Below are 27798 nucleotides of genomic sequence, written 5' to 3' on the forward strand. Positions count from 1 at the left end.
TAAATCTATTATGTAAATGTACATAAACCAATATATATGTGTAAGAACACTTCATCATATACATCGAGAACATCAGCTAACCAGGACTTATCATTTCTTTTGCAATACATCTTATTAAAGTATATAAGATTTATCATATTTAATCTCTGAGGCAAATCATTTCTTTAAAAAAAAAGTTGTTTCCTTTGGTATTTTTCAGGAGTGTAGCCACATTCATATTTGCCACATCAAGTGTGGTACAGCAAGTCTACAGACCTGAACTCAAACAAAGTGAGAAACACAACACTTTATCAGTGGTGGAATACAAAGAAAATGGAATTTTAACATATTATTCATCAGTTTAATCATAAAAACAAAGACCAATATAGAAAATACAGCACAGTTACATTCTTTTTCTACAAAAGTCTTCATGAAAAACACAAACACATAATTTTACCTTCCTAAAATGGCATATTTTGTTTAAAAATTAGTCTTATTTTAAGTATTGTAAGCCTACATAAACCCTGTACAAATATATACTCTGAGTTCTAGGAAAAAATGTCCACAGTGTGTGTTTGTCTCTACATCTGAGATGTCAGTGGTGTCAGAAGAGGTTCAGTTGTGATGAGGGTCACAAATGAGTTTCTCTGTCTGGATTGCGGTCCAAGGCCAGTATAAATTGCTCACAGTGTATGGAGTTGCTCTCTTCCTTCTTCAGTGCCTCCAACTCTGCACTCCCATTGGTTAGAGCACTTTTCTCCTCTTGTTTTATATGTCTTTTGAGTATAGCAAAGCCCAGGATACACAGGAAAAAAGACACTGTCCTCAGGCCCAGTGTTAGACCCAGATAAACAATCCTGCAGGAAAAGAATTTTGGATTAATGTGATATTTTTACATGTCTGAGGTTATAACAAAATGTACCCATGTAGATTTGCAATGTTGTTAAAGTGTGGAAACCAAATGCTTGAGGGTTTTAAAGATATCCCACCTGTATGCAGAGGTGTTATATATTCTACATGCTCCTCTTCCTCCACATGTCTTATAGCCCCATTTGAGACATGTTGAATCGATTATCGCTCCAAAGTATATGGGTGCTGGTATTCCAGCTATTTCACATAAAAACATGCAGACACACAGTTGCCTCAAGATGATATATTCCTCTTTTAAATAAAGTGGCTTTTATATTTATAATATGGCAAAATATTATTGCACTTATAGGGCCCAACGTTGCAAAATACTAAACTAAACCTGTAACTTGATATATATGAGGAGATGTAAGTTATCCTTTTACACACAAGCATGCATTAAAGCAGTCACTCTGCCCACTACCACCAAGAATAAATTAAATGCTAGTTCTTAGAGGATTTCCATGAGTTTGTGATGTACAGAATACTAAAGGTGGTTCTCACCCAGAGTTCGAGTTGCCAATGTGTGGATTCCAAGAGCAAGGGATTTCAGCTCAGGCTTAATACACCTGGAGTATAAAAAAGAAGGTTAGATTAAATCAGGAAACACATACGTAACCTCAACAACTGTAAAACCGATAATGCTGATCTTAAAACATACATAAAGTCACTTTTTCCTCCATTTTCTCTGTTTTTGATATAATAACTCAACTTTAATTTGAGCTTTGATGGACATCAATCATGATCAGTAAATTAAGTGTAGGAAAATACCTGATTTCCGCTTAAGAATGTAAAATACTGAGCATATTAGAATTAATATTGATCAATCACTTAAGAAAAGTTAAAAGTAGAGAAAAAAAAATATTTGAGAACTGCTGCAAAAGGAGCGCTGGGTCTTTATGGGTTAAACCTGGACTCGTGGCAGTTATAATCTCTGCTCAATGGACACTTTGAAACTCTTTGTTCCAAAGATAAGGACTGAATTAGGAAAAAAAAATCTTTTAGGTTTTTAGCTCTGATGTGTGGGAAAAGTTTCAGTCTGAGCTCCATCTACAAACACTGGAATCAAGGCTGTTGGTCTTTAGATATTTCAACTGATTGTATATGGTTTGTTCTATGTTTGCAAATGCTTTTATTATTGTAAAACTGTAATGATGTGATGTGAATTAAATAAAATCATTAGCCTCATAGCATAAATGCCTACATCATATTTTTGGAGCAGCAGTGTTAGGAGAGTTAAGTTATGCAGATATCACAATTTGGCCAATAAAAGGACTTTGGCAATTATGCTATGAGGCTAACAGTATCCCTTTTTTATATAATTTATTTTTTTATTGACTTTCAGTATCAGATATTTGCATCCGATACATCATATGTACATATACATCTGTTGTCTGCTCTAAATGCCAAAATAATATTTTTGTTTTATATCCAAACACTGAAAAGAAGGCAGATAACCAAATAAAATAAAATTTAAAAAAAGTATGTACAAGTAGGGAGTGATCTTTTCCATACAACACAATCACTGATTTATGAAAACAAAATCAGGCCTATAGGGTGTGACATACTTGACCCAGTTTTCCCAGTATGAAGCCAATTTCTCCAATTTGTGATTGACAAATGCTGTTATCTTTTGCATTTTATAAATGTCCATTGTGATTTCCATCCATCCATTTAAAGTCAGGCTCTCCTGTAATAGCCATTTCCTGGTGATAGTCTTTTTACAAACCACCAGCAAAATACTCATTAAATGTTTATCTCTTTTCGGCCATTCCTGAGGTATGTGTCCGATCAGTATCTGTTTTTATATTCAGCCTTCTATTTGTTAAATGTAATGTGAGCAAAAATAACAAGGGAATTGTACTGAGTGTATGTGAATGAGTGATTCTTCTACTGTCCACACAAGACTCCTCACACTGCCTCTAGACGGACCTGACAAGCAGAACAAAGCCAGGTGTTCCCCCCAGAGAGATGATGAAGGAACTGAGGACAGATAGAGCCAGGAAATATGGGAAGATTTTGTCACAGCTGTCCCTACGTGGACACTGGCCTGGTGTGGCCGTCAGGTTGCCAGGTTGAGCATCAGCCAGTGCAAGACACCTGCAGTTTCCAAACACCTAACAAAGAAGAATTAGACAGAGGTGTTAAAAAATGACAAGTTACAGCAATTTCCAACAAAAAAATTAATGATTAAATATTTACATCTCTGAAAAATAATCACTTTAAAGCCACAAGATTTAAATTATGTGTTATTACTAATTCATTGACCTACTTTTGAATGGGAACATATATTTCACAAAGAGCAAGAATTATGCACTGTTGCCCATAGAGTTGGAATAAAATATTTTTGCCTCTTCTCATGAAATTAGTGATGATGTGCTTTATTCTTGATAGGCAATGTGTAACTGGGACCCAGTATGTAATCAGTGTACCTGGTAAAAGGTAATTAGGGCTGTGAATGAATAGGAGGAAAATGAGGAATATGTCAGAAAACAGTGTATTATGTTGGTTGTGGTTAGTGATTTATTCCAATCCCAGCACTACATTATGCCTTTACATGGATAAATCAGAGCTGAGATGGCTGAATAAAACTCATCTTAGATTAGATCATTTCACGGTCAAACCATGCCTTAATTGAAAGCACACATCAGTTGTGACTCTCATATAATAGCAGCCCTTCAGTGGCTCTGTAACATCACAAATGGATTTATCTGTCCTCAATATCAAGATGATGCAGGAATACAAGACATTAAAACACAGAATCACCATGAATTGCAATCAATACTATATATTACACTGACACAATGATTGTGACAATGTGATTCATTTGTGATAGATAAAGTGTAACTGTGTAATCCAGTGGTGGCTGCTCGTCTTTCAGAGAGGGGAAGCTCATTGTCGGCTTACATAAAAAAAAAAATAAAATAAAAATAAAGTTATTTAAACATAAATTCGGCCCTCCGTTCCTTTTTAAGAAAATAGTCAGTGACCTTATCGTACCAACTAAACAAGAAAACACTGAAATTATGTTAAATTGAAACAAGGAAGTACGATGAGTGTGTTTTATTTACAGTGCAAGAAATGAACAAGTAATTTCGTAATGGTTTCTCTCTCGATTTCACTGCAGAATGTGCGATGGTATTAAACTGAACACTGTCAAGTGAAGGAGTAGATGTCAAAATAGCTGTCAATCAAACGGGATTTAGCCTTTCGACTGATCCTCCAATCAGCACGTGGAAGCCCAGCGTCCAGCCTGGTTGAGCTCCGCCCACAGCTCCATTCACCCCCAGAGATGCTGAGCGTCCAGGGGCGGGACAACATCGTGGCATTTATCCAATTACCATCCAGTTTTGAGGCAAAGAAAAAAACTGTTCCACTCAGTCCCATTGAAGTGCATGGACTCCGGGCTTCTATGGGTAAATGCACTGAGCGGAGATCGTATGAGAAAACAGAGCAACGGGAATGTATGAGAAGTGAACAACATCGAGCCTGTTGATTTGTGATAAAACTGATTCTGAACGAACTCATCTCTGAGATGAACGTGCTCTAACGCATTTGTAGTCAATGAAATGTCAACACAACCGTACATATTTAACCATTTAATTTTTGTAATTTTAGGGGAAGCTGAGCTTCCCTTGCAGTCTATGAGAAATCGCCTCTGGTGTAATCATTGTACCTGGTCAAAGGTGATTATTGATGTGTATAAAAAGGAATAAAAAGAGGAATGTGTCTGAAAACACAGTTATTCTATCTTTATGGGCAACATTGTAATTGATGTTGGACCTTGTTATTAGTAGGGAAAGTGAAATAAGAATATATGGAGATAAACTGGACAAACATTTTTTCAATCTTAAGTTAACCTGACACAATAGAGGCATCATAATACTGACAAGAGTAAAAATGAGTTCTGTGCTATAGTTAAACAGACATATATGAACAAGATAACTATCAAAGTGATGATACTGTTCTAAAGAGATTTCTTTGTGAAGCAGAAGTTTCAAGGACATAAGAACATGGTGATCCTGTGCTTTTTTTTCATCCACAGAAACAGAACAGAAAATGCATAGATGTGTCATAAAGGCAGTGGTGTGTGTCTGACCGTGTTCCTGGCAGAGCCGGTGGAGGACGTGCATCCTGCCAAACACGGAGACACATAGCTGATCCCATTCTCTCCACACACTGGATCCCACTCTCTCCTCGAGCACAAGCAACCCAAATTACAGTCAGAGAAGAGCGACCGCTCCTGGTATGACAAGCTTTCCACTCTGCATGTGACAACATGCATATATTATTGACTGCTTACATAATAAAAAATAGATCAAATAAGAAGCCAAGACCACTACTGTGCATTTAAAACGAGACTCAGTACAAAAGGAACCATGGGATGTATGTTAGCTTTAATGGTTGTTTTTTGGCTTTTCACAAATCTAAACCAAGTTTCTTGCGCTGAGCATTTAATATTTCACTGTGTCATGAGGGAAGTATATCAAACATCACATACCCGGTATATGAAACTGTGATGCCTGCCACCTTAGAGTTTTCACAGCCCATGGCCAAGAAAAAAAGTGACAGGAAGTAGCCCAGAAGGGAGGTCCCAAAGGCAAATTTAGCTGCTCCCATGATGCCCAGCTTGTACTTCTTCATGGCGACCCCTCCAGTGAACATTCCAAGGGCCACAGCTGGGATGTTGATCATGCCTATCCAGACCATCATGAGGGTCAGGAATCAACATGTACAAGAAACATATAGCAGAAACATCAATCCCCAAAAGAGATCAAAGTCAGAACACTCATTCATATCAAAGTAGTCTTGTTAATATTTAATGCAAAATGAACTGAAGTCATGTTGTGAAAGATGAAAATGACTTCTGATGGTTGAGAGGATATGGAATCTGGTTTTCATCCCCCTACACCATATTCACACAGTCTGTTATTTAAATGAAAAGACCTGTGTTAATACATGTCTCCGGTTCCATCAGGTTGACCTAATAATAGCCTTCATTATTCACCAGGCCGTATTTAAATCTACGCTTCATTTCATAGTGTCCGGCACTTGCAGTAAACCTGGCTGTCATCCTCAAACTGCAGCATTTATTTAAAAGGGATGTGGGGGTTGGAGCATGAAACATTCATCAAAGCAGGCTCATGAAACACTGATGATGACCATCCAGCTTACTTTGCATTCTTAAGTACTTTCTTTAGAGTGAAGCAACACAGGTTACAAACAAATAAGGCAAACAAAAACATGGAAACAACTATGAATTAGAGAGTCTGCTCACCCATGAGGAAATTGGCCTTGGATGCTGACTGGCCATAGTGTTGCTCAATGTATTTGGGCTTGTAGGTAACCATACCAATGAGAGAGTTGAATTGAATGATGGTCACACATAAGTAAAGGATGTACACTGGGTTTCCAAGGAGACTTTTAAGTGCAGGCACAAAATCTGTGGAGAGAAGTATCCACCTTGAATACAAATTACAATACAGGCTTTTTCTTTGTATGTTGTGAGTATTTCTTATATTTTCATAGGTTATAGATCCATTTATATACAGTATTATTGCTTTTATAACCACCATGTAATATTTGCAAACTAGAAAAAAACTAATACAACCTCTGCATTCATAACTCTGATGACAATTCAAATCAGCAGAATTTCAATCAGAACAACTCTGCTTTTATCCAACCTTTGGCCATCTGATGTAAATTAGCTGGCTCCTCCTGTCTGAACTTGTGCTCCATCTTTGGGGAGTCCTTAATAAACCTGGCTTGCTCTGGAGTGCAGCTGGTATCATGTTTATCCAGAGGCATGGGCAGTGATTTGGGCAAAAACCAGAAGGGGATGGCAGACATGAGTGTGATGGCACCAGCGATGATGTATCCCAGCCACCACGCTCCGACCCAGCGGGCATCACCGGGTGTGATCGTCACAGTCTCTGCAAGGGAATGCAGATCTGATTATCACAGTATATGGATCTATTAGCTTCCATCTAATTTATTACTATTGGTATTCTTTTATTTATAAATGTATCCTAGGTCTGCTTCCATCCTGTTTGGTGGAATAATTACAGTCTCCAGTCCCAGGATCTGTTATCTTTAAGGGTTCCAAAAGTCAGAACAGAACTGGGAAAGAAGGCTTTTAAATATTCTGCTCCCACTGCCCGGAACTACCTACACTAAACTAAAAAAATACATTCAAAATCATTTTAAATCAATAGTAAAAGGACAAATGTGGGTGTAGATGTTTTTCCAATTGATTGAATTGGGTTCAGCTTTGAAATGCTTTTAAGGAACATTGTTGTTATACTTTTAGTACCTTTTAAAATAATGGTGATGTTTTCTATGTATGTTCTAATCAGTTTTAAGTTTGTTTTTAATATTGACTTTCATTGTGTTTATGTATATCAGTGTGGATGTATGGCTGGATCAATAAAGGTTATAATACATTACATTGACTTCTTCTTCTGAAATCTTTGGTTTATCAGTGTGAACAAAAAAAGATCCTCCATACTAATAATTTACCAGGGTTTACATTGTTATAATTAGGGGTGTGTATTGGCAAGAATCTGGCGATGCGATACAAATCACAATACTAGGATCACGATACAATATATCACGATATATCATGATACTGTTAAAAAGGCAATTTTTTTGTTTGTTTCTTTTTTAAAATGATTATTTCCTTGAATAATTAAATTACACCAGAAATATGCACAAATACTAAATACATTTTCTTATCCGAGCAGGATCTAATGCTATATCACAAAATTTTCCTGTGTTAAAGTTTAAATTCTGTTTTATAGACATTACAGTTTAAGATCATGTTCAAATGTTCATATTCTATTAGTTTATAACTAACATGATAACATTATTTTTTTGCAATCCCAACAAAGGTACTAACGTTATTTAATAAAACAGTGTTAAATAATAATAAATAAAATATGAACACAAAAGAAAAAAAAAAAAAAATTAAATGAACCTCCACAATATCTGCATTTAAATAAATACCTAAAAATATTGATACAGTACTTTTTAATATCGATAGAGTATTGTGAAATGAAATATCATGATATAATGCAGAACCGATATTTTCTTACACCCGTAGTTATAATGCACAAATGAGTCTATTCATCTAAAGATAGTTTGATGGTAACAGTTCACTCACCCATGTCCACTTGGCCAATGTCTACATAGATCTTGGCACAAAGTGACCCCAGGAGGTACCCAAACACAGGACCAATAACTGAGATGGTTTGGACACAACCTTTAATAAACACAGAGAGAAAGACACATTAAATACACATGTAATATACATATTAGACAGATTGTGTTCATGCACTCATGTTCTCATCCAGATTAATCCTCCATACAAAAGAGATAGACTGAAAAGTGTTTATTTTGTTTTATATTCTCTAACTTTGGGATTACCGGTGTAATATAAAATTTGTATAATATATACATACATACATACATACATATATATATATATATATATATATATATATATATATATATATATATATATATATATATATATATATATATATATATAAATATGCAACATAAGTAATCTGATATCTTCAGATAAATGAAATAGGGAATGAATTATTTTCTAATTACATACAAATAAAAACTCAAATACCACTGTGAAGAAAAACCTAGTGATCCACCAATACAGGATTTTCACTTCATTTTGAGTAAATTAAAAGCATGCGCACACACACAGACAAAACATACAACAAAATATATGCATCCATTATTCCATTACCATGGAATAAGGCTTTTATGCAATTTTGGAGCCAGGTTGAAACACCCTGCTTTGAAAAGTCACCACTGGTATCAGTTTTAGCCAACTTTTATCACTTGTAATATTCACATGTGTGAGACCAAATAAGAACCGGTAGCACCACCACAACTAACCATAATGAACAACCCACTGATAATGTTGGTTTTCCACAGTTTCAGTTCATGCTGGAAATGACATCTTTAAATATGTAAATGGTGGATAATGTAACTTTACAAGGGTTGAGGAGGATGGTTATGAATATTTAAGTTAAAGTATAAAATAAGTATGTTTTCTGTATTATATGTTCTGTGAAAATTTAAAAAAAGTAAAAAAAAAAAAAAAAAAAAAAAGCAGGCTCAGTTATTTAATAAATAAATAACATATTGATCAATATCAGAATAGATGAGCTCTACATTTGATTCCACTACATATGCAGTCAACTTTCTTGACCTTTCATCTAAAGCTACATATATACAGTACAGGCCAAAAGTTTGGACACACCTTCTCATTTTTCGCATTTTCTTTATTTTCATGACTATTTACATTGTAGATTCTCACTGAAGGCATCAAAACTATGAATGAACACCTGTGGAATTATGTACTTAACAAAAAAGTGTGAAATAACTGAAAACATCTCTTATATTCTAGTTTCTTCAAAGTAGCCACCCTTAGCTCTGATGACTGCTTTGCACACTCTTGCCATTCTCTTGATGAGCTTCCAGAGGTAGTCACCTGAAATGGTTTCCTAACAGTCTTGAAGAAGTTCCCAGAGATGCTTAGCACTTGTTGGCCCTTTTGCCTTCACTCTGCGGTCCAGCTCACCCCAAACCATCTAGATTGGGTTCAGGTCCGGTGACTGTGGAGGCCAGGTCATCTGGCACAGCACTCCATCACTCTCCTTCTTGGTCAAATATCCCTCACACAGCCTGGAGGTGTGTTTGGGGTCATTGTCCTGTTGAAACATAAATGATGGTCCAACTAAACGCAAACCGGATGGAATGGCATGTCACTTCAGGATGCTGTGGTAGCCATGCTGATTCAGGTTGCCTTCAATCTTGAAGAAATCCCCAACAGCGTCACCAGCAAAGCACCCCCACACCATCACACCTCCCCCTCCATGCTTCACGGTGGGAACCAGGCATGTAGCATCCATCCGTTCACCTTTTCTGCGTCGCACAAAGACACGGCGGTTGGATCCAAAGATCTCAAATTTGGACTCATCAGACCAAAGCACAGATTTCCACTGGTCTAATGTCCATTCCTTGGGTTTCTTGGCCCAAATAAATCTCTTCTGTTTGTTGCCTCTCCTGAGCAGTGGTTTCCTAGCAGCTATTTGACCATGAAGGCCTGATTCACGCAGTCTCCTCTTAACAGTTGTTGTAGAGATGTGTCTGCTGCTAGAGCTCTGTGTGGTATTCATCTGGTCTCTAATCTGAGCTGCTGTTAATTTGCGATTTCTGAGGCTGGTGACTCAGATGAACTTATCTTCAGCATCAGAGGTGACTCTTGGTCTTCCTTTCCTGGGGCGGTCCTCATGTGAGCCAGTTTCGTTGGAGCGCTTGATGGTTTTTGCGACTGCACTTGGGGACACATTCAAAGTTTTTGAAATTTTCTAGACTGACTGACCTTCATTTCTTAAAGTAATGATGGCCACTCGTTTGTCTTTACTTAGCTGATTGGTTCTCGCCATAATATGTATTCTAACAGTTGTCCAATAGGGCTGTCAGCTGTGCATCAACCTGACTTCTGCACAACACAACTGATGGTCCCAACCCCATCAATAAGGCAAGAAATTCCACTAAGTAACCCTGACAAGGCACAGCTATGAAGTGAAAACCATTTCAGGTGACTACCTCTTGATGCTCATCAAGAGAATGCCAAGGGTGTGCAAGGCAGCCATCAGAGCTAAGGGTGGCTACTTTGAAGAAACTACAATATAAGAGATGTTTTCAGTTATTTCACACTTTTTTGTTAAGTACATAATTCCACATGTGTTCATTCATAGTTTTGATGCCTTCAATGACAATCTACAATGTAAATAGTCATGAAAATAAAGAAAATGTGAAGAATGAGAAGGTGTGTCCAAACTTTTGGCCTGTACTGTAGATGTGGAGTCTGGTGCTTTACCAATATAGAGGGCAGCATTCTCAGACTGTGCATAATCATCAATGTAGGAGATCCCTAAAGGCTGTACTGGAGTCTCTCCAATCCCACGAAGAACATTTCCCAGAAACACATAAATCCACATGGAAACACTTGAGTCACGCTCACAACCTAGAGGTGAAAAAAAAAAAAAAAACAGGAAAAGTAGCTGCAAACTCATTATTCAAAGCCTCAGAAACTAACACAATGTAAGTGTTTTAATAAGGAACGGATTTGACTCCTGTTCTTACTCTTCGATGGCAAAATAGTTGGTCTGTCGCCTGCCACGGTGGATCCAGATGAACATGGAGGGAGGGTATTGGATGAATTCACTGAAGGTCTAACGGATGTTTCGATCTTATAGCTGCGTACAAAATACCAATGTGACTGTTAAACAAGGGGAGGGAGAAACATCAGGTAACGTTAGATACTTACAATGTGAAGCACAAGCACATACATGAGCGACTGAATTTTCAAAGTGCAGGAAATGCATTACGTTTACACTAAATGGACTGGGATCAGAATGCAGATGGAATCTGTGAACTGCAACACATGCATGCAGACATGACATCCTACCTACCTGCCGATGAGGAAGTGAGGCATGGCGATCAGGAACGTCCCGAAAGACATCAACAGACACCCAACTGCTATGATCTTTGGTCGGTGGAGCTTTGCACCAAAATAGCTCACAAAGGCAATCACCAACAAATTTCCTGGAGGGAGGATCAGAACAGACAACAAAAAAACACATCAAATATAAATACGAACTTCTGTGGTATTTGTATTACAGACAAGGTCTAATGCTGAGAACAGATACATTTTTAAAAATTATAGGAAGGAAATAGGACTCAAAAAAAGTTTGTTTGAGGTGCTCTTTGGAAAAGGGATTCAAAAAGTAGATAATAAACAGGAAGAAAAGTCCAAGGCACTCTTAAAGCATTAAAATGCCTTTATTTTCACATCATGGTCATGTGTAGACCTTAAAAACCACTTCAACGTGTGTTGGCTTCAAACCTTCATCAGGAAGTCAAACAAACAAACAGAAGCCTGGAAAGCTGAAGGTTCTTTTAAAGTGGTCCTGACCAACAGGAACCTGCCAACTGGGCATAAAGGAAATGGCCTGCAGAGGGTGTCAACATGTTTTACAGTTGATAAAATGACTGATTGTGTATTGTTCTGGTGAACCTACAGTTTTCTGACTTCCTGAAGAAGGCTAAAGCCAAAATGTGTTGAAGTGGTTTTAAAGGCGCACACATGACCATGCTGTGAAAATAAAGGCATTGAATGCTTTAAGAGAGTGCCTTGGAGTTTTCTACCTGTTTGTTTTCAACAGATGAATCCATCTGAGGTGTTAAAGAGACAATGAAGGGCTGCTATAATATGACATTTATAACTCATAATAATTTCATAACATTTGTAATGAGGTGGTGTCATATACATTAAATTTGATTGATTGACTGACTGATTGATTGATTGACTGATTGATTGATTGATTGATAACTAATGTGTGCTTTCAATTAATGTACAGTTTGACAATGACATGATGTAATCCACCTGGTCTTTATGTCATTTTTGTCTTGTCATGTCTTTTATGAATAGCTTTACTACAAATAACCAAACTCTCACTTAGGATCAAAGATATAAATGTGACAATATTTTTTGCATCTTATTAGTCTATTACTTAAAAATACTCAGTTATTTTTCCAAACTTGACTGGTACACAACAAAAAAGCACAAACTGAAACACATTTCTAACACATGATATTTGCTGACATATGTTTACCTGTTAACTTTACCTCCAACATAAATCACTTGAAGGAAACCTAGACTTCAGGACACTTAAATGCACATTCACAGCTTGAACTGTACATCTTCTGACTAGGAACAGGCATTTCAAGTGTCTGTAAATGTAGGTTTTTGCCAAGTGAATTATGTTATTTTCTTACATATGGCAAACATTCACTTTAGAGGTGATCAGAACAGATGTAGCGATGAGTCAGACAGTCACCTTCACCTCAAAAAACTGTTTATAGAGTAAAAACAGTTTTCACAACTATGTGAACAAACCCTAACACTCTTTATTCAACCAAGGACATACACATAGTTCACATCTTCATACTGTTATTTGTTTGCTTGTCCTCAGAACACACACTATGCAAGTCAGTGTTTACTTGCTTTTTGAAAAAGTACTTGTTACTGCATAATATAGTGACGCTTAATCAAAATAAGTACAAACATTTACAATCAGAAATAAACTTAGAGCTGAATGATACATTTTTCACAGTACAATGTTCTGTACAAGGAATATAAACAGTAAACTATTGTAACATTAAGATATAATTTCAGTCAGATGTGTTGCATATTGTTACAAGCCAGTAGGGGGCAGCAGTAAACTAGTGTAGTTCAACCTACACAGAAGAAGTAGCACACTGAATTGTTAACAGACAACAGAAGTGACTTTTTCTGCATCAGATTTGTGAAATATTCTGATGCCAAAGAACTAATTAAACATAAGTATGAAAAAATTTGCTTTTAAACATAGAAACAATAACAAAGAAATAATGATTTTACATTTAGCAAGGTAATTATCAATATCAACTTTTTGGCCATTTTTGATTACATCATTCAGTCGTAGACAAACACACAGTATTAGACATCCTCTCAGTGTCGTCAGTCAACAACACAAATCAATACTGCACATTCAAGTCTTGAACAATGTTTTTTTAAGAGCTGATCAGGTGTGCAACCATGCAAACTGACATGCTGAAGACATAGGCCCAATCCCAATTCACCCCTTGGTCCTCCCCCTTACCCCTAGACCTCCATTTTGCAAGTTCATGTGAAGGGGTAGGGGTGTCTCAATTCCTAATGAGTCAGAGGGGAAGGGCTAAGGGGGACAGCTGTTTGGCACTCGAAACAGAGATTTTTCAGGACCACTCTACAAACAGAGGGGTATGAGAAATCTCCCATAATTCTGTTCAAATCATCAACAAGGTGGAGGTAAACACAGAGAAAAAGTGCAGTAATGTGATGAAACAAACACACAAATGTACCTATTTTTTTCGTAAACAACTTAATCATTTGATCGACCATTTAATGCCATTTTAATGTGTTATAGATCGCATTTCTGCAGTTTGTGGTTGATAGCCATAAAAAGATGACCAAAGCCTATGCAACAGAGACATTTACAGCTGCTGACGGAATGGGGAATTCTCTCAGAAACAAAGTTGTTGCATCTGTTTATAGCGGCATCGATGACTGCTGATTAAGTAACAGGTCATGAAGGGTTGTCTCATTTCATAGGGGAATATTTCAACCCCTACCCCTTGCAACTCCATTTCAAGGGGTAGTGCCAAGTGCAGGGGCCAAGGGGGAGGGGTAAGGGGGAGGGCCAAGGGGTGAATTGGGACTGGGCCATAGGCTTTGAGAAACTCACCTATTTCAAAGCTCCCATCGATGATGCCAATCAGGTAGCTGGGAATGTCAAATCGCCTTTCTAGTTGTGTAATTGTGCTCTTCATGTAGCTGCCAGACAAAGCCTTAGCAAAGTAGACGAAGGATAAGGCTGCAAGAAACATCTGCACAAATACAGCAAGGAAAGACAGAACACTGTTTAACTGACTGACAATGAAGAGCTTTATCTCTAACGACACTATTCTGTTGTCATGATCATATGGAAATACAGTAGTGGCACAACTGAAAGATAAGGTTTTCTGCACTTAGTGTCAATTTTTACAGCTCACAGTCAACAAATACTCAATGAGCAAAGCAGGCATCACTGAGAAGAAACATGAACAGACAGGAAATCACACATTACACAGTAAATACCTGAAACAAACAGACATTACTGTCACTGGCTTCAAAACAACACAGTATAAATAAAAAATACTCAAAAAAGAAGACATGAACACAACATATTTCATGTGTCAGGTTATCCCCATTTCATTTGCAAACAGATCAAGTCTTAAAATTTAAGGCTGTAACACAGTGGTTTCCAACCTTTTTTGGCTCATGACCCCATTTTAACATCACAAATTTCTGTTGACCCCAGACATTCAAAACAGAGACTTTTTTTTTTGCTAAAACTAATTTATTTTTAATCATGTAATAGTTTCCTATACTATGTTGAAAATAATCATTAATTTTAGACAACATTTAGTCTATACAATGTATATTATTATGGACGGAGGCAGAAAAGCCAGGTGTAGATTACTGCACAAAGTGAGAATTTTATTTTCCTTGGTCAGGATATGTACAGTCAGTCCAGCTTGGATTTACAAGGCTGACAATTAATACTGAACAAACAATAACTCAAACTATGAATTATGAAAGAGCTGCAGCATCTGAAACCGACCACAATGAACATTTGACAGATAAACAGTACCACAGTGCTTCAGTTTCAGCTTCACAGTTTGTCATGTCTTTTATGGATTGTGATTGTCTCTCAACTCACCATATATTTTTTTATTAGTAAGTTTTTATTTGTATTTTTATCAATTTCTAGAAATTTCAAGTGACCTCATTTGTATTCCAGGTGACTCCACGTGGAGTCCCGACTCCAAGGCTGAAAAACACCACTGTAGCACATTAAGAAAAAGTTGGAAAAGGAGCAATTTAAGGCTAATATTGACTTAAAATGATGAAATAATGTGATTTAAAACCAAGTGATGAGAACAGAATACTGCAATCATGATTTGGTACAAAAGCCAAATTATTATAGCAAACATTTGTCAAGCACTACAGTGACAGAAAAAGGCCAGTTCCAATGTGAGTGTGCAAAAAGGAAGCCTCATATTAACTGTGTCTATAAGTGTGGTGGGCTTCTCTGTGCTCACAGGCCTCTGGGTGAAACCATCGTTCAGTGGAAACGTGGACTGTGGTCAGACCAAGCAGAATGTAGGTCTGTTGTAAAAGAAATGGATGCTGTGTTCTCTAGACCAAAGGAAAAATGCCTTTGAACTGGCATTTGTGGATGTGACGTATTGTAGAGCTTGACAAAGGTTTGCCGCAGTAATCCTGAGCTCATGTGGTTCTATCATCTAGAGATGAATGATGGTTCTTGATGCAGCGTCGTCTGAAGGATCGGAGAACGTGGGGGTTCAGCTAAAGCTTGTTCATTACACACAGAAATTTGATTCTTTTAATTCTGTTCTGCACTGTAGAGCATGAAACTTACTGATCCTTAGGCTATTTTTTCTTTACAGAACATCGTCTTTAACCCATAAAGACCCAGTCTTACTTTTGTGGCAGCTCCCAAATTAATTTTTCTATAATTTTCACCTTTCTTAAATGATTTATCACCATTTATTATCATCCTCTGTTTTTTGTGCGTGTGTGTATTTTTTTTTTTTTTTTTTTAATGAAAATCATGTGTTTTCCTGTATTTAAAGTACTAATCATGTAGACGTCCATAAAAGTTCAGATTAAAGTTGAAGGTTATTATATAAAAACAGAGAAAATGGAAGAAAAAGTGACTTTTTCAGCAAAGATATCAATAAGTGAACATAAAAACAAGTGTCTCCATCCACTGTCATTGATCCAGTTCCAAACCATTTTACTGGTGAATCAATGTTGTAGAAGATGACGGTGTTTCCACAGTAACTACGAAGCCTCTGAAAGTCCAAATGGGTCATATCTGATGACCATGAAAAGATGACAAACTGCATTTTACACCAATTATTTACATGTATTGATAAGATTAGTGGTTCAGAAGTTATTGAATATTTTAGGTCAGTAGATGGTTTTGGTTGCCAGTTGCTGTTTGGGTCTTTATGGGTTAAAGAGTTCACAAATTTTCTCACACGTGTTGACAAACTAGTAATATGTTGCCCCTTTTTTCTCTTAAAGAACTAGAGCTTTCTTGGATGCTGCTTTTGTACCAAATCACAATTATGATCATGTGTTTCCATCATTATTTTATTACTTTGACTCATTATTAGTCCTACATTTCCTTTGTGTTGCAGCCTAAATGTGTGAAATAAATGTACATAAAAATGACCAGACAATGAAATATACTGTGTTCATACTGTCTACAGTGAATTAAAATAAGTGTACATTTTAATATCACTGTTTTCTTTATTGATTTTCATTTCCCATACTGTGTCAACTATTTTCTATCTGTGGTTGTAAATTTATTGTGTGTCTTCATGTGATTGTGTTTGCATGTGAATTTGCAGAGCACTTCCACCTTTGTGACAGGAAAACTGACAATGTGCTGTTAAGGCTTGAACCAGACTGCTCATTGAGCTGCTCTTCCATTCCCTCAGCCACCTGTAGACACTGACAGTTCCTAACAAAGGCAGGATTAGAGGATCCTATCTCACTAGGACACAGACTCATCCACTGCACTATAAAGCTGACAGAGCCACCGACATGCAGCATAATTGGAAAGAGATGAAAATAGCTGAAGCTAGGAGGAATCATATGCACCACCTACCAACAGGCACATGTACAGACTTTTCACTAAAATTAACTTGTGAGAATCAATTGTTATACTGTTTTTTCATGGTGTTACGATGACGACATCACAGGTACTGTTTAAAAAAAGAACAGTGAAGTGTGAGTTCATAGTTATGTTACAACAGAAATATTTAAATATGTATTACATTATGTATATACATAATATTATCATGGTAACATTACTAATTGATTAGTTAATCAAAAAATTATTTCATTTAACATTTAGATTGTTGGTTGTATAAAAAGGGAACTTTGTCACATATTACATTTGAGAAAGTGAGAGAAATTCTAAAAAAGGAAGGTCTATCGGCAGAATTTGTCAAAAAAAAAAAAAAAATGAACTGACCATTGTTTAAACTAAAGCTGTCAAAAGAACTGCTGATGATGATACTGATGATGATAATGATAATAAATAAAAAAAATTATGCAAGAAATTTTTGAACACTAACTGATACAGCAAGTAGCTTCACATTTCTTAAGGAACAGAGTGATGGGTGCATCACGGTGAGAAGAGAGGCAGATGAAGTGATTACCCATCATGCCTAGTGCCTACAGTACAAGCCTATGGGGGCAGCGTTGTGATCTGGGGTTCATATAGTTGTTCAGGTCTGGGTTCAGGAACGTTATGTGATCTACGCAACCTGAATATAATGAATGGACAATTTTTTCTGTGAATGGAGTACTTCTTTCCTGGTGACACGAGCATATTCCAACATGGCAACACCTGGATTCATCAGACTGAAACTGAGAAAGAGTGGTTCAGGGGGCATGAGAACATAATTTTCACGCATGGATTGGCCACCACAGAGTCCAGACCTGAACACCATTGAGGATCTTTGGAATGTGATGGAGAAGACTCTACACAGTGTCTGACTGTCCCATCATTACAAGATCTTGACAAAACTAGAAGCACTCGGAGAGCACAGACCTCCGCCAAGGCAGATCAGTGCCCTGGATTTGGATGAAAATTTCAGGAAATGTTGATACTGGCACAAGAAACAAATGATTAAATTTTGGTGGTGATCAGTGGTGGGGGGGGCCACAGGGGCCCACTGATCTGCCTTGGTGGAGGTCTGCACTCTACAAGTGCAGTTACTAGTCTACAAGTACAATTATTACCTCCTTGACGGAGGTAATAATTATGCAATTCTGGATCTAAATAAACATTAAGACATAGTATAAGCAATGTGTGACATAAACAATGCCACTTCAAATGCAGTCCAACAAAATATTAAGGTTATTGCATGTTTATGTGTTAAGTTTACAGAACTTAGCAACAGAAATTTTATGCAAATTTATCATGAGACAAAATAATGGCAGGAACACCAGAGGTGCAGCCAGTGGTAATTGTAAAACGCACATCAAAAGACCTCCATGGGGCAGTCAACATTCTCTATAAAATGCTCTCAAATGTAGAACACACTGCTGACAAATAAAATTAACACAAGCTATAAAAACTTTAACAAAAGCGTCAAAGGCTGGTTAAAGCAAAATCAGAGATACTAGCATTTTTAACGATTCTGATTTTACTGTAATTTTACATAACTTTGATGTAAATATTTAACATATGCTTCTCCTTTTCTCTTTCTTTCTTTCTTTCTTTCTTTCTTTCTTTCTTTCTTTCTTTCTTTCTTTCTTTCTTTCTTTCTTTCTTTCTTTCTTTCTCTACTAAAAGCCTGTCTAGGGACTGAAGACAGAAACTAGCAATAGCTATAATCTCTTTATGTGAATCATCAGTTACTGACTATACCATGTAATTTGCATTGTCCCTATCAAATAAACTTTATAAATAAATAAATTAAGGCGTGTATTAATCATATGCATCCCCATTCTTTCAGTACAGTACATTGGTTGTCTTTTTTGTATGTTCTATTTCAGGTTTATATAAGATAATGTAACTGAGTGGCGTTGAGCTGCGTGGACTGTGTGGAGTCAGTAAGAAGCACAACTCAGGCCTCTAAACCCAGGTAAGACATTTCATCAGACATTTTCATCAGACCGCTGCTGATGAAATGATTGTCTTCACTTCTTTCTCCCTTCTCTGCAGCTTTAGTTTCCATTAGCGGGGGAATGGAGAATGGCAGATAAGACAAAAACCTGGCAGGCAGCTAGTGGAGATAAACTTTGTTGAAACCTGTGTCAGTTATGGCATATAAATGAGAAATCTGTGAGAGCTATGACCAGTGGCGCTATGGCAACTACCTGGGAGGTCTGAAAATGATTAATACGTTTCTCAGAATAAGCTCAGACGTCGCCATAATGTCAAGTGCACAATTGCAATTCATACCACATAATACTTCTGGATTTAATGCCTCCATGGGAATGTTAATGCACATGCACGATAGTTCTCATGTGATTGAATTAATAATGGTGATTTTGAAGCCATTCCATTCCAGTGCTGTAGAGGTAGAGGTTCACCAAAGTGTAATAATTCTGAGGAACCTTTTGTTACTTTACAAAGTAGGAACTGATTTCTGCAGATCATCAAATCTTTTGCAAGAAACGTATCAATACAACCATGTTGTTTATCTGCTTCATTAGTGAATAATGCTGTCTTTATTTTAACGCCACAGCTCTTATCCCCCTGTTCCCACTCATCCCAGACATATGAAACATCCAACACTTAAAGCATAAACATGCTCCAGTCCTTAAATATTGTCTGATGTGTCAGTATTTTCCATAGGTCCATAAAAATGTGGTAAAAATATGAATTTAATGCATAGGGACAGTGTTGGGAGTAATGGTGTTAAAAATAACAGTGTCACTAACACCGTTATTCTTTTCCAGTAACGGGTAATCTAATTAATTACTATTCAAAACGTTACAATGCCGTTACTGTTACCAGCAGTGAAATGTGGTGTGTTACTTTGCACTGAAATCTAACAGTTGTTATCCATCCTGGCTCACTCAACCAGGCATGAGATGTGACGTTCGCAGACGAGTCGAGTCTTTTGAACGACTCTTTTAAGTGAACGATAACCTATTCGTTGTGAGCCGTTCGTTTACGTGCCGTTCTTATATTCAAATTGCCCACACTGCCTTCATGCTTCACCTGTGTGCTACATGAGTCTGAGCTGTCCACGCTTTCTTCACCTGAACGACTAATGACATCTCCGAGTTTGAGTTGTCCGCAGCACACCCCATGCACTTGAACGCAGCTCTGTGCGCAGGTAATTTAGGGGAGGAGTTATCAGTGAGAGTCCAGCTGACTGGACTGAAGACATTTACAGCTGTATCCAGGAGGAACGACTGGAAAAAGTGGAGATGTGGGATTAACTGGAAGAGCATCTTCCTCCTATAAATGCAGATATGCATTCATGTGGTGGAAAAGCCGGGCCCTGGTGGACCCTGGTGGACCCCAGCCTAACCATAGTTATGGTATGCAGTATATGTCTGCTGTTCTACTCTATGCAACGAGTCATGAAACACGCTCAAAAATCAGTTTCCTTTTACGTATTTGAAGGTTTTTCAAAAAAGTAACACAATAATTACTTTCCGTGGTAACTAATTACATTTATGAAGGACTAATTCTGTTACTAATTCAATTACTTTTTTTGGAAAAGTAATTAGTTACTAAAACTAATTACTTCTTTCAAGTAATTTGCCCAACACTGCATAGGGAATTAATACATGTTGTTGTGTTGTATACTGATTCTTGTAAGTGGGGCAGCTGTGGCCTAGAAGGCTGGAGAGTCAGCTGTAAGATTAAGATTAAAGATTACGATTCCTTCTTTTGTCAGTATACAGCTCACATGCTACATCCTGAAAATACACAGAACTATATATATGCACCACACACTGAAACTGACCTGTATTTAACCCATTACTGGAACACACCACACACTGGGGACTAGGAGCTGCAGTGTGTTGCACTTAACTCCCCATTTGCACCCAGGGAGCAAATAGGGAGTTAAGTGCTTTGCTCAAGGGTACATCACCAATAACTTTCTGCCAGTCCAGGGAATCGAACCGGTAATACTTCAGTCACAAGCTGACTCATGCATTCTAGGCCACAGCTGCCCCCTGTGACTGAAGGGTTGCCGGTTTGATTCCCTGGACTGGCAGAAACTTGTCAGTGTGTGGTGTGTTCCTGCATGTTCTAGTAATTTCAGTGTGTGGTGCACATGATCTATATACCGACAAATAAAGAATCATAAGCTTATGATATCAGTGTTTATCATTCTGGTGGTGTACACATAACAGTTAACCTTCCGTTTCTGAAAAACTGGATTCATATCTCAAGAGATTTACATAGTTCAAGAGCTGAAAAGAACCAGAAAAGTGGACAAGTATGTCACCACTCTCCTCATCATATTAACATGTTCTGTAGGGCAGATGAACTAAATATAGGTCAGTCCTAATCAGGGCTAAGCAAACATTCAGAAAGCATCTAGCAATATTCCCAACACGTGTGTGCTACTCACAAACAAGAACCCTTTATCTACATAAACAAGTGAATGTTGTATGAAAAGCACCACCGTGAGACGTTCATTGTAGGATTACCAATAATAAAAAGAAAACAGACATGGCAACATGAATGGAATTCCTTATTATTGTTGCCCAAGTATTTCACTAATCAGCTTTTTTAATTATTGTCCAATGTGCCTCTTAATCCAATAGAGAAGTACAGTTCTGGCCTTTTTTTACTGAAGCACAAACTTTGTCAAAGGAATGTTTCACAGCGACTTAAAGCACAGTCCAAGGACACAAAGAGCTGCTGTATTCAACATCTTGTATGATCATGAACTATGCATACCAGTAACACACAACACACTCAAGTTGTACTGGGGTAAACAACTTATACAGAAAATGGGCTGTTACTGAGCTAATGCACTATGAATTCTATGTCAATGCTCTGACTTTAGAAATGGCCGAGCAGACATGCCTGCAGCTACAGCTTATGCATGCTCTCCACATACATGAAGTCCATGCACAACGGGGGGCATTCAGCATCACATGCACGCTCTGTCCCGCTTCATGCGATTTGTGTGTTTGCTTTAGGCCACTCAGATGACTTTGAAACTAAAAGACATGTGGCTTTTTCAACTTCAACATTATACATGTACTTTTGACCTTTTGCATTTCATGAAAGTCTATGAATTTAGAACTTCTCTGGATATTACTTTTTCTGAAGGACATGAAGTTTGGCTCTAAATATGTCTCATAAGCATGTAAAAACTGTCTCACAACAACCTTGGTTTGGTTGTTTTCATTACAGGAGTAGGTATTAAAGTCCTGTCAGTGCAGTACCTTTAGATTAGGGTGACAAGAGCTCTTCACAGCTGAAGGGTGAAGGTTGTTGTCTAAAGTCCAGCTTCCTGCTGCTTTTTTGTCCATTTTCTTCATGGTAGCCTCCTTCTGTACCTTCTGTGGGCTGTGATTTCTCTTTGGATGATTTGCCAGTTGTACAGCTCTGTTTTCTCACACCTGTTGGAACAAATTTGCAGAAAGAAATTGGCAGAAATGTGACATGATCTTAAAAAAACAAGAATCAGTATACTCATGTAGAACAACATATCAGTGACATATAAAAGTCCACACAGTTCAGACAATGTATTCAGTGACTCAAAATAAGAAAAACAATGTCATTTATATGAACAAAACAAAAAAAACTCTGCCAGTGAGGATATAAGGCAGGCTCAGTTATTCAACAGACTACAGTGCCTTCACATTAACATGGAAAATCTCACATCAACTCATTATTCATTTTTTTAACACTGCAGCAACAACAACAGTGAGGTGAGAGTGAACTGAATGAAGCCAGACTTATCTTCATTCCAGTCCAAAAGACACTAAAGAAAGTGGAAAAGATGAATAATCCCCATCTAATTCTGTTTTTTGGTTTCCGCTCAAAACTTTTAAAAATGTTTATAATGGCCTCATTATTTTCACATCCTGTAAACATCACAATCTGGGGTGTTTTCAAGTCATTCCTCATTTACGTTGTAAAAAAACAAAAAAAAAACAAAAAAAAAACACAACAACTCATTTCATCCACAGTGAGTAGGACAGAACACTGTTTGCAACTACATTACAACATTTAGTTTAAAATACACATGATTTATGATTCTTGACTGTATTCACACCAAATTGAACATATAGGTCAATTGCACCGACATTAAGTATGCTCCAAGTATATTCAGGCACCTATTGGGAAACATAAACAAGCCTTAGGCAGATTTAACAAGCCAGTGGATTACTCAGTAAACACACGGGCAGGAGCATGATTGCCAAGTGACCTTGTAGAATTTGATATAACAACTTAGAGAAATGAATCATGTAATGAGGAAGGTTAAAAAAAAAAACAGGCATCATTGTTAATCTGACCTTTTCAACTACAGCCAACGTGAAAGAGATAAAAACAAATGTGACAAAATCTAGGAGAATTCAAAATAATTCACGACACTTATTGGAAGTAATTCAATTATTCCAATTCCTTAATGAGAAACGTGTAAAATTTTTAATACACAAGAAAATCCTGGTCATTTCTCATCCTAATTTACAACCTGAAGACATCTCAGAGGCCTTTCTCTTTCCTTCAAGTCTGAACAGGAAACAAAATACCTTCATCACTGACACTAATCATGTTTGCTCTATTAACCTGTAGTACAGACAGAATCCTCTCAAGAAAAGGTGAAACTTAACATTAATATATTATTCTATGATGAGTGACAGAAGTAGTGTAAAGAAAAAAGGCTAAGAATTTAATAATGGCTTCAGATGTGTGATAGGGTGACAGATAATTGGGTTTCAGCCAGGATTGCATCAGATGTTCAGGAGAACATATCGTTTTTTGTTGTTCTAGTGCTCGACGGCTCTTTAACCCGTAAAGACCCAAACAACCATCTACCAATATGAAATGCTTAAATACTTCTGATCCACTAAACTTATCAATACATGTAAATAATTGGTGTAAAATACAGTTTGTCATCTTTTCATGGTCATCAGATATGACCCATTTGGACGTTCAGAGGTTCTGAGGTTACCATGGAAACGCTGTCATCTTCTAAGACATTGATTCAACAGTAAAACCCATGGAGTTGGATCAATGACAGTGGATGGACACACTGGGTTTATGTTCAATTAATGGGAGATTTTGTTGAAAAAGTAACATTTTCTTCATTTTTCTCTGTTTTTGATATTATGACAATTAACTTTAATCTGCGCTTTTATGAACATCTACGTGACCAGTTAATTAAATATGAGAAAATACCTGATTTTTATTGAATAAATGCAAAATACATATTAATAAATATTAAGGGGCGGCCATGGCTCACATGGTCATCCAGTAACTGAAGGGTTGGCGGTTCGAATCCCGCTCTGTCCATGTTCTGTTGTGTCCTTGAGCAAGACACTTCACCCTCCTTGCCTCCAGTGCTGCTACTCACACTGGTGTATGAATGGGTGTGAATGTTTGGTGGTGGTCGGAGGGGCCATAGGCACGGATTGGCAGCCACACTTCTGTCAGTCTGCTTCAGGGCAGCTGTGGCTACAAATGTAATTTACCACCACCAGAGGGAGAATGTGAGAGTGAATGAATAATGGATCCTCTGTACGTGCTTTGAGTATGCGTTCATAGCAAAGTACTATATAAATCTAATCCATCATTATTATTATTAAAATACAGAGGATAATATTAGAATAAATGGTGATAAATCACTTAAGAAAGGTTCAATAGAGAGAGAAATTCATTTTGGAACTGCCACAAAAGTCACACTGGATCTTTATGGGTTAAGGACATAGAGAAGTACTCAGAGAAAAAAAAAAAAAAACTAAACAAAAATGGAACAACAAACCACTTTAAAGAGAAAATACAGTCGCAGTGAAAGCTCTGGGGGCATGTAGTACTCCCAAAAACATGTGTAAGGACTCACCAGGGGGGAAAACAGAATGGAATTAGTATGTATTAGTTGTCTTATTGCATATATGAATGAATGAATGAATAAATGAATGAATGAATGAATGAATGAATGAATGAATGAATGAATGAATGAATGAATGAAAACATCTCATTTGGCATTTTAGGCTTGTAAATGATGACACAAAACAGAAACAGAGGGAGCTGACCGGTGCTAGAGGCGCGGCTGTGACACTGTCTGAAAGTCAGACTTCTTATTCAGAGACATGAACTGCTCCCCATGGATCCCTCCTCCACGTACCGACCAACTGTGTGGCTTTGAACTACGCCACGAAGGGACATGTACCGGAAACTGATGACATGAAAGCTTTCACTCTCATCTAACTTTAATAAACACACATTTAAAGTCAGTTAAGATGGTTTATTCCTCTGACAATGCATGGCTAAACTAACCTGCCAATTAAAGCATCACTAAATGAAGCTGCAGATGGATGGAGGGGGATAATGATCATTTTTACCATCTTCAATACAATGACATCGGCTTTTCTTTTGTGAACAAAAGACTCCACATATGATGACTGTTAGCAAAGAATTTCATGAACTACAGCCGCAGTATCCAAGAGAAGCTGTTAAGTGCCCATATGCCTATGCACAATTACTGCATCCTCTCCACTCACTATGGGATTCATATGAGACTGTCTGCAAGCTACATCTAAAGAAGGCATCAAGGGAGCTCCCTGAGGACACTGAAGTGTTTCTTTTCTGGATCCAAGTCGTCATCTGATCATGAAGCCCCTAGCAGCTTCCCTATGATTTTAGGTGAAAAATAAAATGTATTTCTGCATGGATGATGACTTTTCAACTTCACGCTATGTTGTGCTCTCAGCTATGGACACAACATAACACCAATCTCAATATCCCACAATAAACACAAGATAATGATATCATTACAAGAGCTTACAATGTCATTTTTAGTTATTGATTAAATGCTAACCTGATAAACCTAGCTGCACCCGGAGCCCTGATACCAAGATCATCCAAGACGCAGTTTGTTTTGGATGATGTCATTCAAAATAAATAAATAAATAAATAAATAAAATGGCCTGGGATTTAACAGGTTAAAAACCCAAAACTATTTTTAGACTGACTTTCAAATATTTTTTTCTCTACATTTAACCTTTCCTAAGTGATTTATTATACTGTCATTCCCTGTTTTTTTGTTTTGTTTTGTTTTTGCATTTTTCAGCAATTTTTTTTCAAATAATTAATTCACTAATCAGAGATGTTCATAAAAACTCAGAGCAAGTTGAAAAGTTCACATATCAAAACAGAGAAAACAGAAGAAAAATGGACTTTTTCAGCAAAATATATCATTGACTGAACATGAAAAACAAGCATCTACAAATACTGCCATGTGTATAAGAACATGGGTTTTAATGGTAAATCAAAGTTTATTATGGACTCTCTGACCATCCAAATGGGTTCTATCTGATATTTCTGAACAGATGGAAAAGCTGCATTTTACCTGAATTGTTTCAATTTATAATGATTGAAAAGCTGTGAAACATTTTAGTTCAGTGCTGTATATGCAGCTGGCAGCTCAGGTTCAGGTCTTTGGGGCTTAGGGAATTAACTCTGAGGTGTCATAAGACTAAAATAACATATTGCAGGAAAAGTTTAACACCGACACAGACTAAAACAAAGCAAACTAAAGCGCACAAAGAAACACGAGATGTCTAAATCATCTACCATCGCCTAGAAAGAAACAATAATCACGTGATCGGTGACAGTTTATTTATTTATTTATTTATTTTTATACCACATAGACACAGGTTAATTAATAAATGCATATGGACTGAAATGAGCTTTAAACACTGAACCGTACAAACTGCGCTGCAACCGCACTGCTGCGTTCACTGCCCCTGTTAAGAGTCTGATAATGCAGATTTAAAGCTTTACAATATGATCGATCTGCTATAAATGATATGACATCACATCTCAAATGCTTCCTCAAAATGCAATGCACGACAGCGGTGGTTTGTCCATGTCAAATCCAAGTATGGAACAGAAAACATGATGGTACTTACCAAGTGGGAGATTTTTAACCCTCTGGATTTATGACGTCTGGAACTTCTTCAGTGGAATACAATGAGATCAGAAAGAACATGCCGTTATTAGAGGAAAGGCTTCGAAAAGCTGCCCGTACTGTATCCTCAGCAGCGGAGACCAGAAAGAAACTGTGTGTGTGAGTGGGAACAGGAGGGGAGACACTGAACTGCACTGTGACGTGAGGAAGGAGCTGCAAACAACTTATCATAGAACCCACCTTTTCCACCGCATCCTGCCTGATATCAGTGAGATGATGCCAAAACACACAGGATGACGGTGAAATAACCCATAAATATTCACCAGATTGACAGAAATGTTACCTGATAGAATGGAATTTCAACATGCCACAAACAGGTCTACAGTCTGGCTCAGTGAACTCATGATCTCACACAATGATTCCCTCAGTACAAGGTAAAGTGTTATCTTCTGTAAGGATAAGGATATCTAGTAGGACATCTACAGACCTGAGGAGATGCAGACTACACAGCTTTATACTGTTCATAAAGAAGTGCAGATCAAGCACAAATGACACATAAACCTACTTAACTTTTTTCTTGCATGG

At 37.3% G+C, this 27798-nt stretch overlaps 1 protein-coding gene across 1 annotated transcript; it reads right to left on the reverse strand.

The window, feature by feature from the left end:
- Window positions 1–13: 13 nt before the first annotated feature.
- On the reverse strand, window positions 14–27411 carry LOC115420866 (solute carrier organic anion transporter family member 1C1-like). The gene is made up of 15 exons (XM_030136438.1): window positions 27215–27411; window positions 22520–22696; window positions 14247–14388; window positions 11391–11523; window positions 11062–11174; window positions 10796–10942; window positions 8048–8146; window positions 6570–6818; window positions 6164–6328; window positions 5387–5582; window positions 4985–5150; window positions 2818–3002; window positions 1390–1454; window positions 969–1086; window positions 14–836 (listed from the first exon to the last, which is right to left on the reverse strand). The coding sequence occupies exons 2-15, from the start codon at window positions 22613–22615 to the stop codon at window positions 611–613; spliced, it is 2100 nt and encodes a 699-aa protein (XP_029992298.1). The 5' UTR covers window positions 22616–22696; window positions 27215–27411; the 3' UTR covers window positions 14–610.
- Window positions 27412–27798: the final 387 nt, after the last annotated feature.

Source organism: Sphaeramia orbicularis, chromosome 6, assembly GCF_902148855.1.
Source record: "Sphaeramia orbicularis chromosome 6, fSphaOr1.1, whole genome shotgun sequence".
Lineage (NCBI taxonomy): Eukaryota > Metazoa > Chordata > Actinopteri > Kurtiformes > Apogonidae > Sphaeramia > Sphaeramia orbicularis.

What these genes read in the sequence shown, in the direction of transcription:
- LOC115420866 (XM_030136438.1), bottom strand. Translation starts at nt 22,615, where the DNA reads ATGAAGAAAATGGACAAAAAAGCAGCAGGAAGCTGGACTTTAGACAAC. An exon ending in CTTGTCACCCTAATCTAAAG is followed by an intron (nt 14,389 to 22,519) that starts GTACTGCACTGA and finishes GTATTTGTGCAG; the next exon opens with ATGTTTCTTGCAGCCTTATC. An exon ending in TTTACATCAGATGGCCAAAG is followed by an intron (nt 6,329 to 6,569) that starts GTTGGATAAAAG and finishes TTCTCTCCACAG; the next exon opens with ATTTTGTGCCTGCACTTAAA.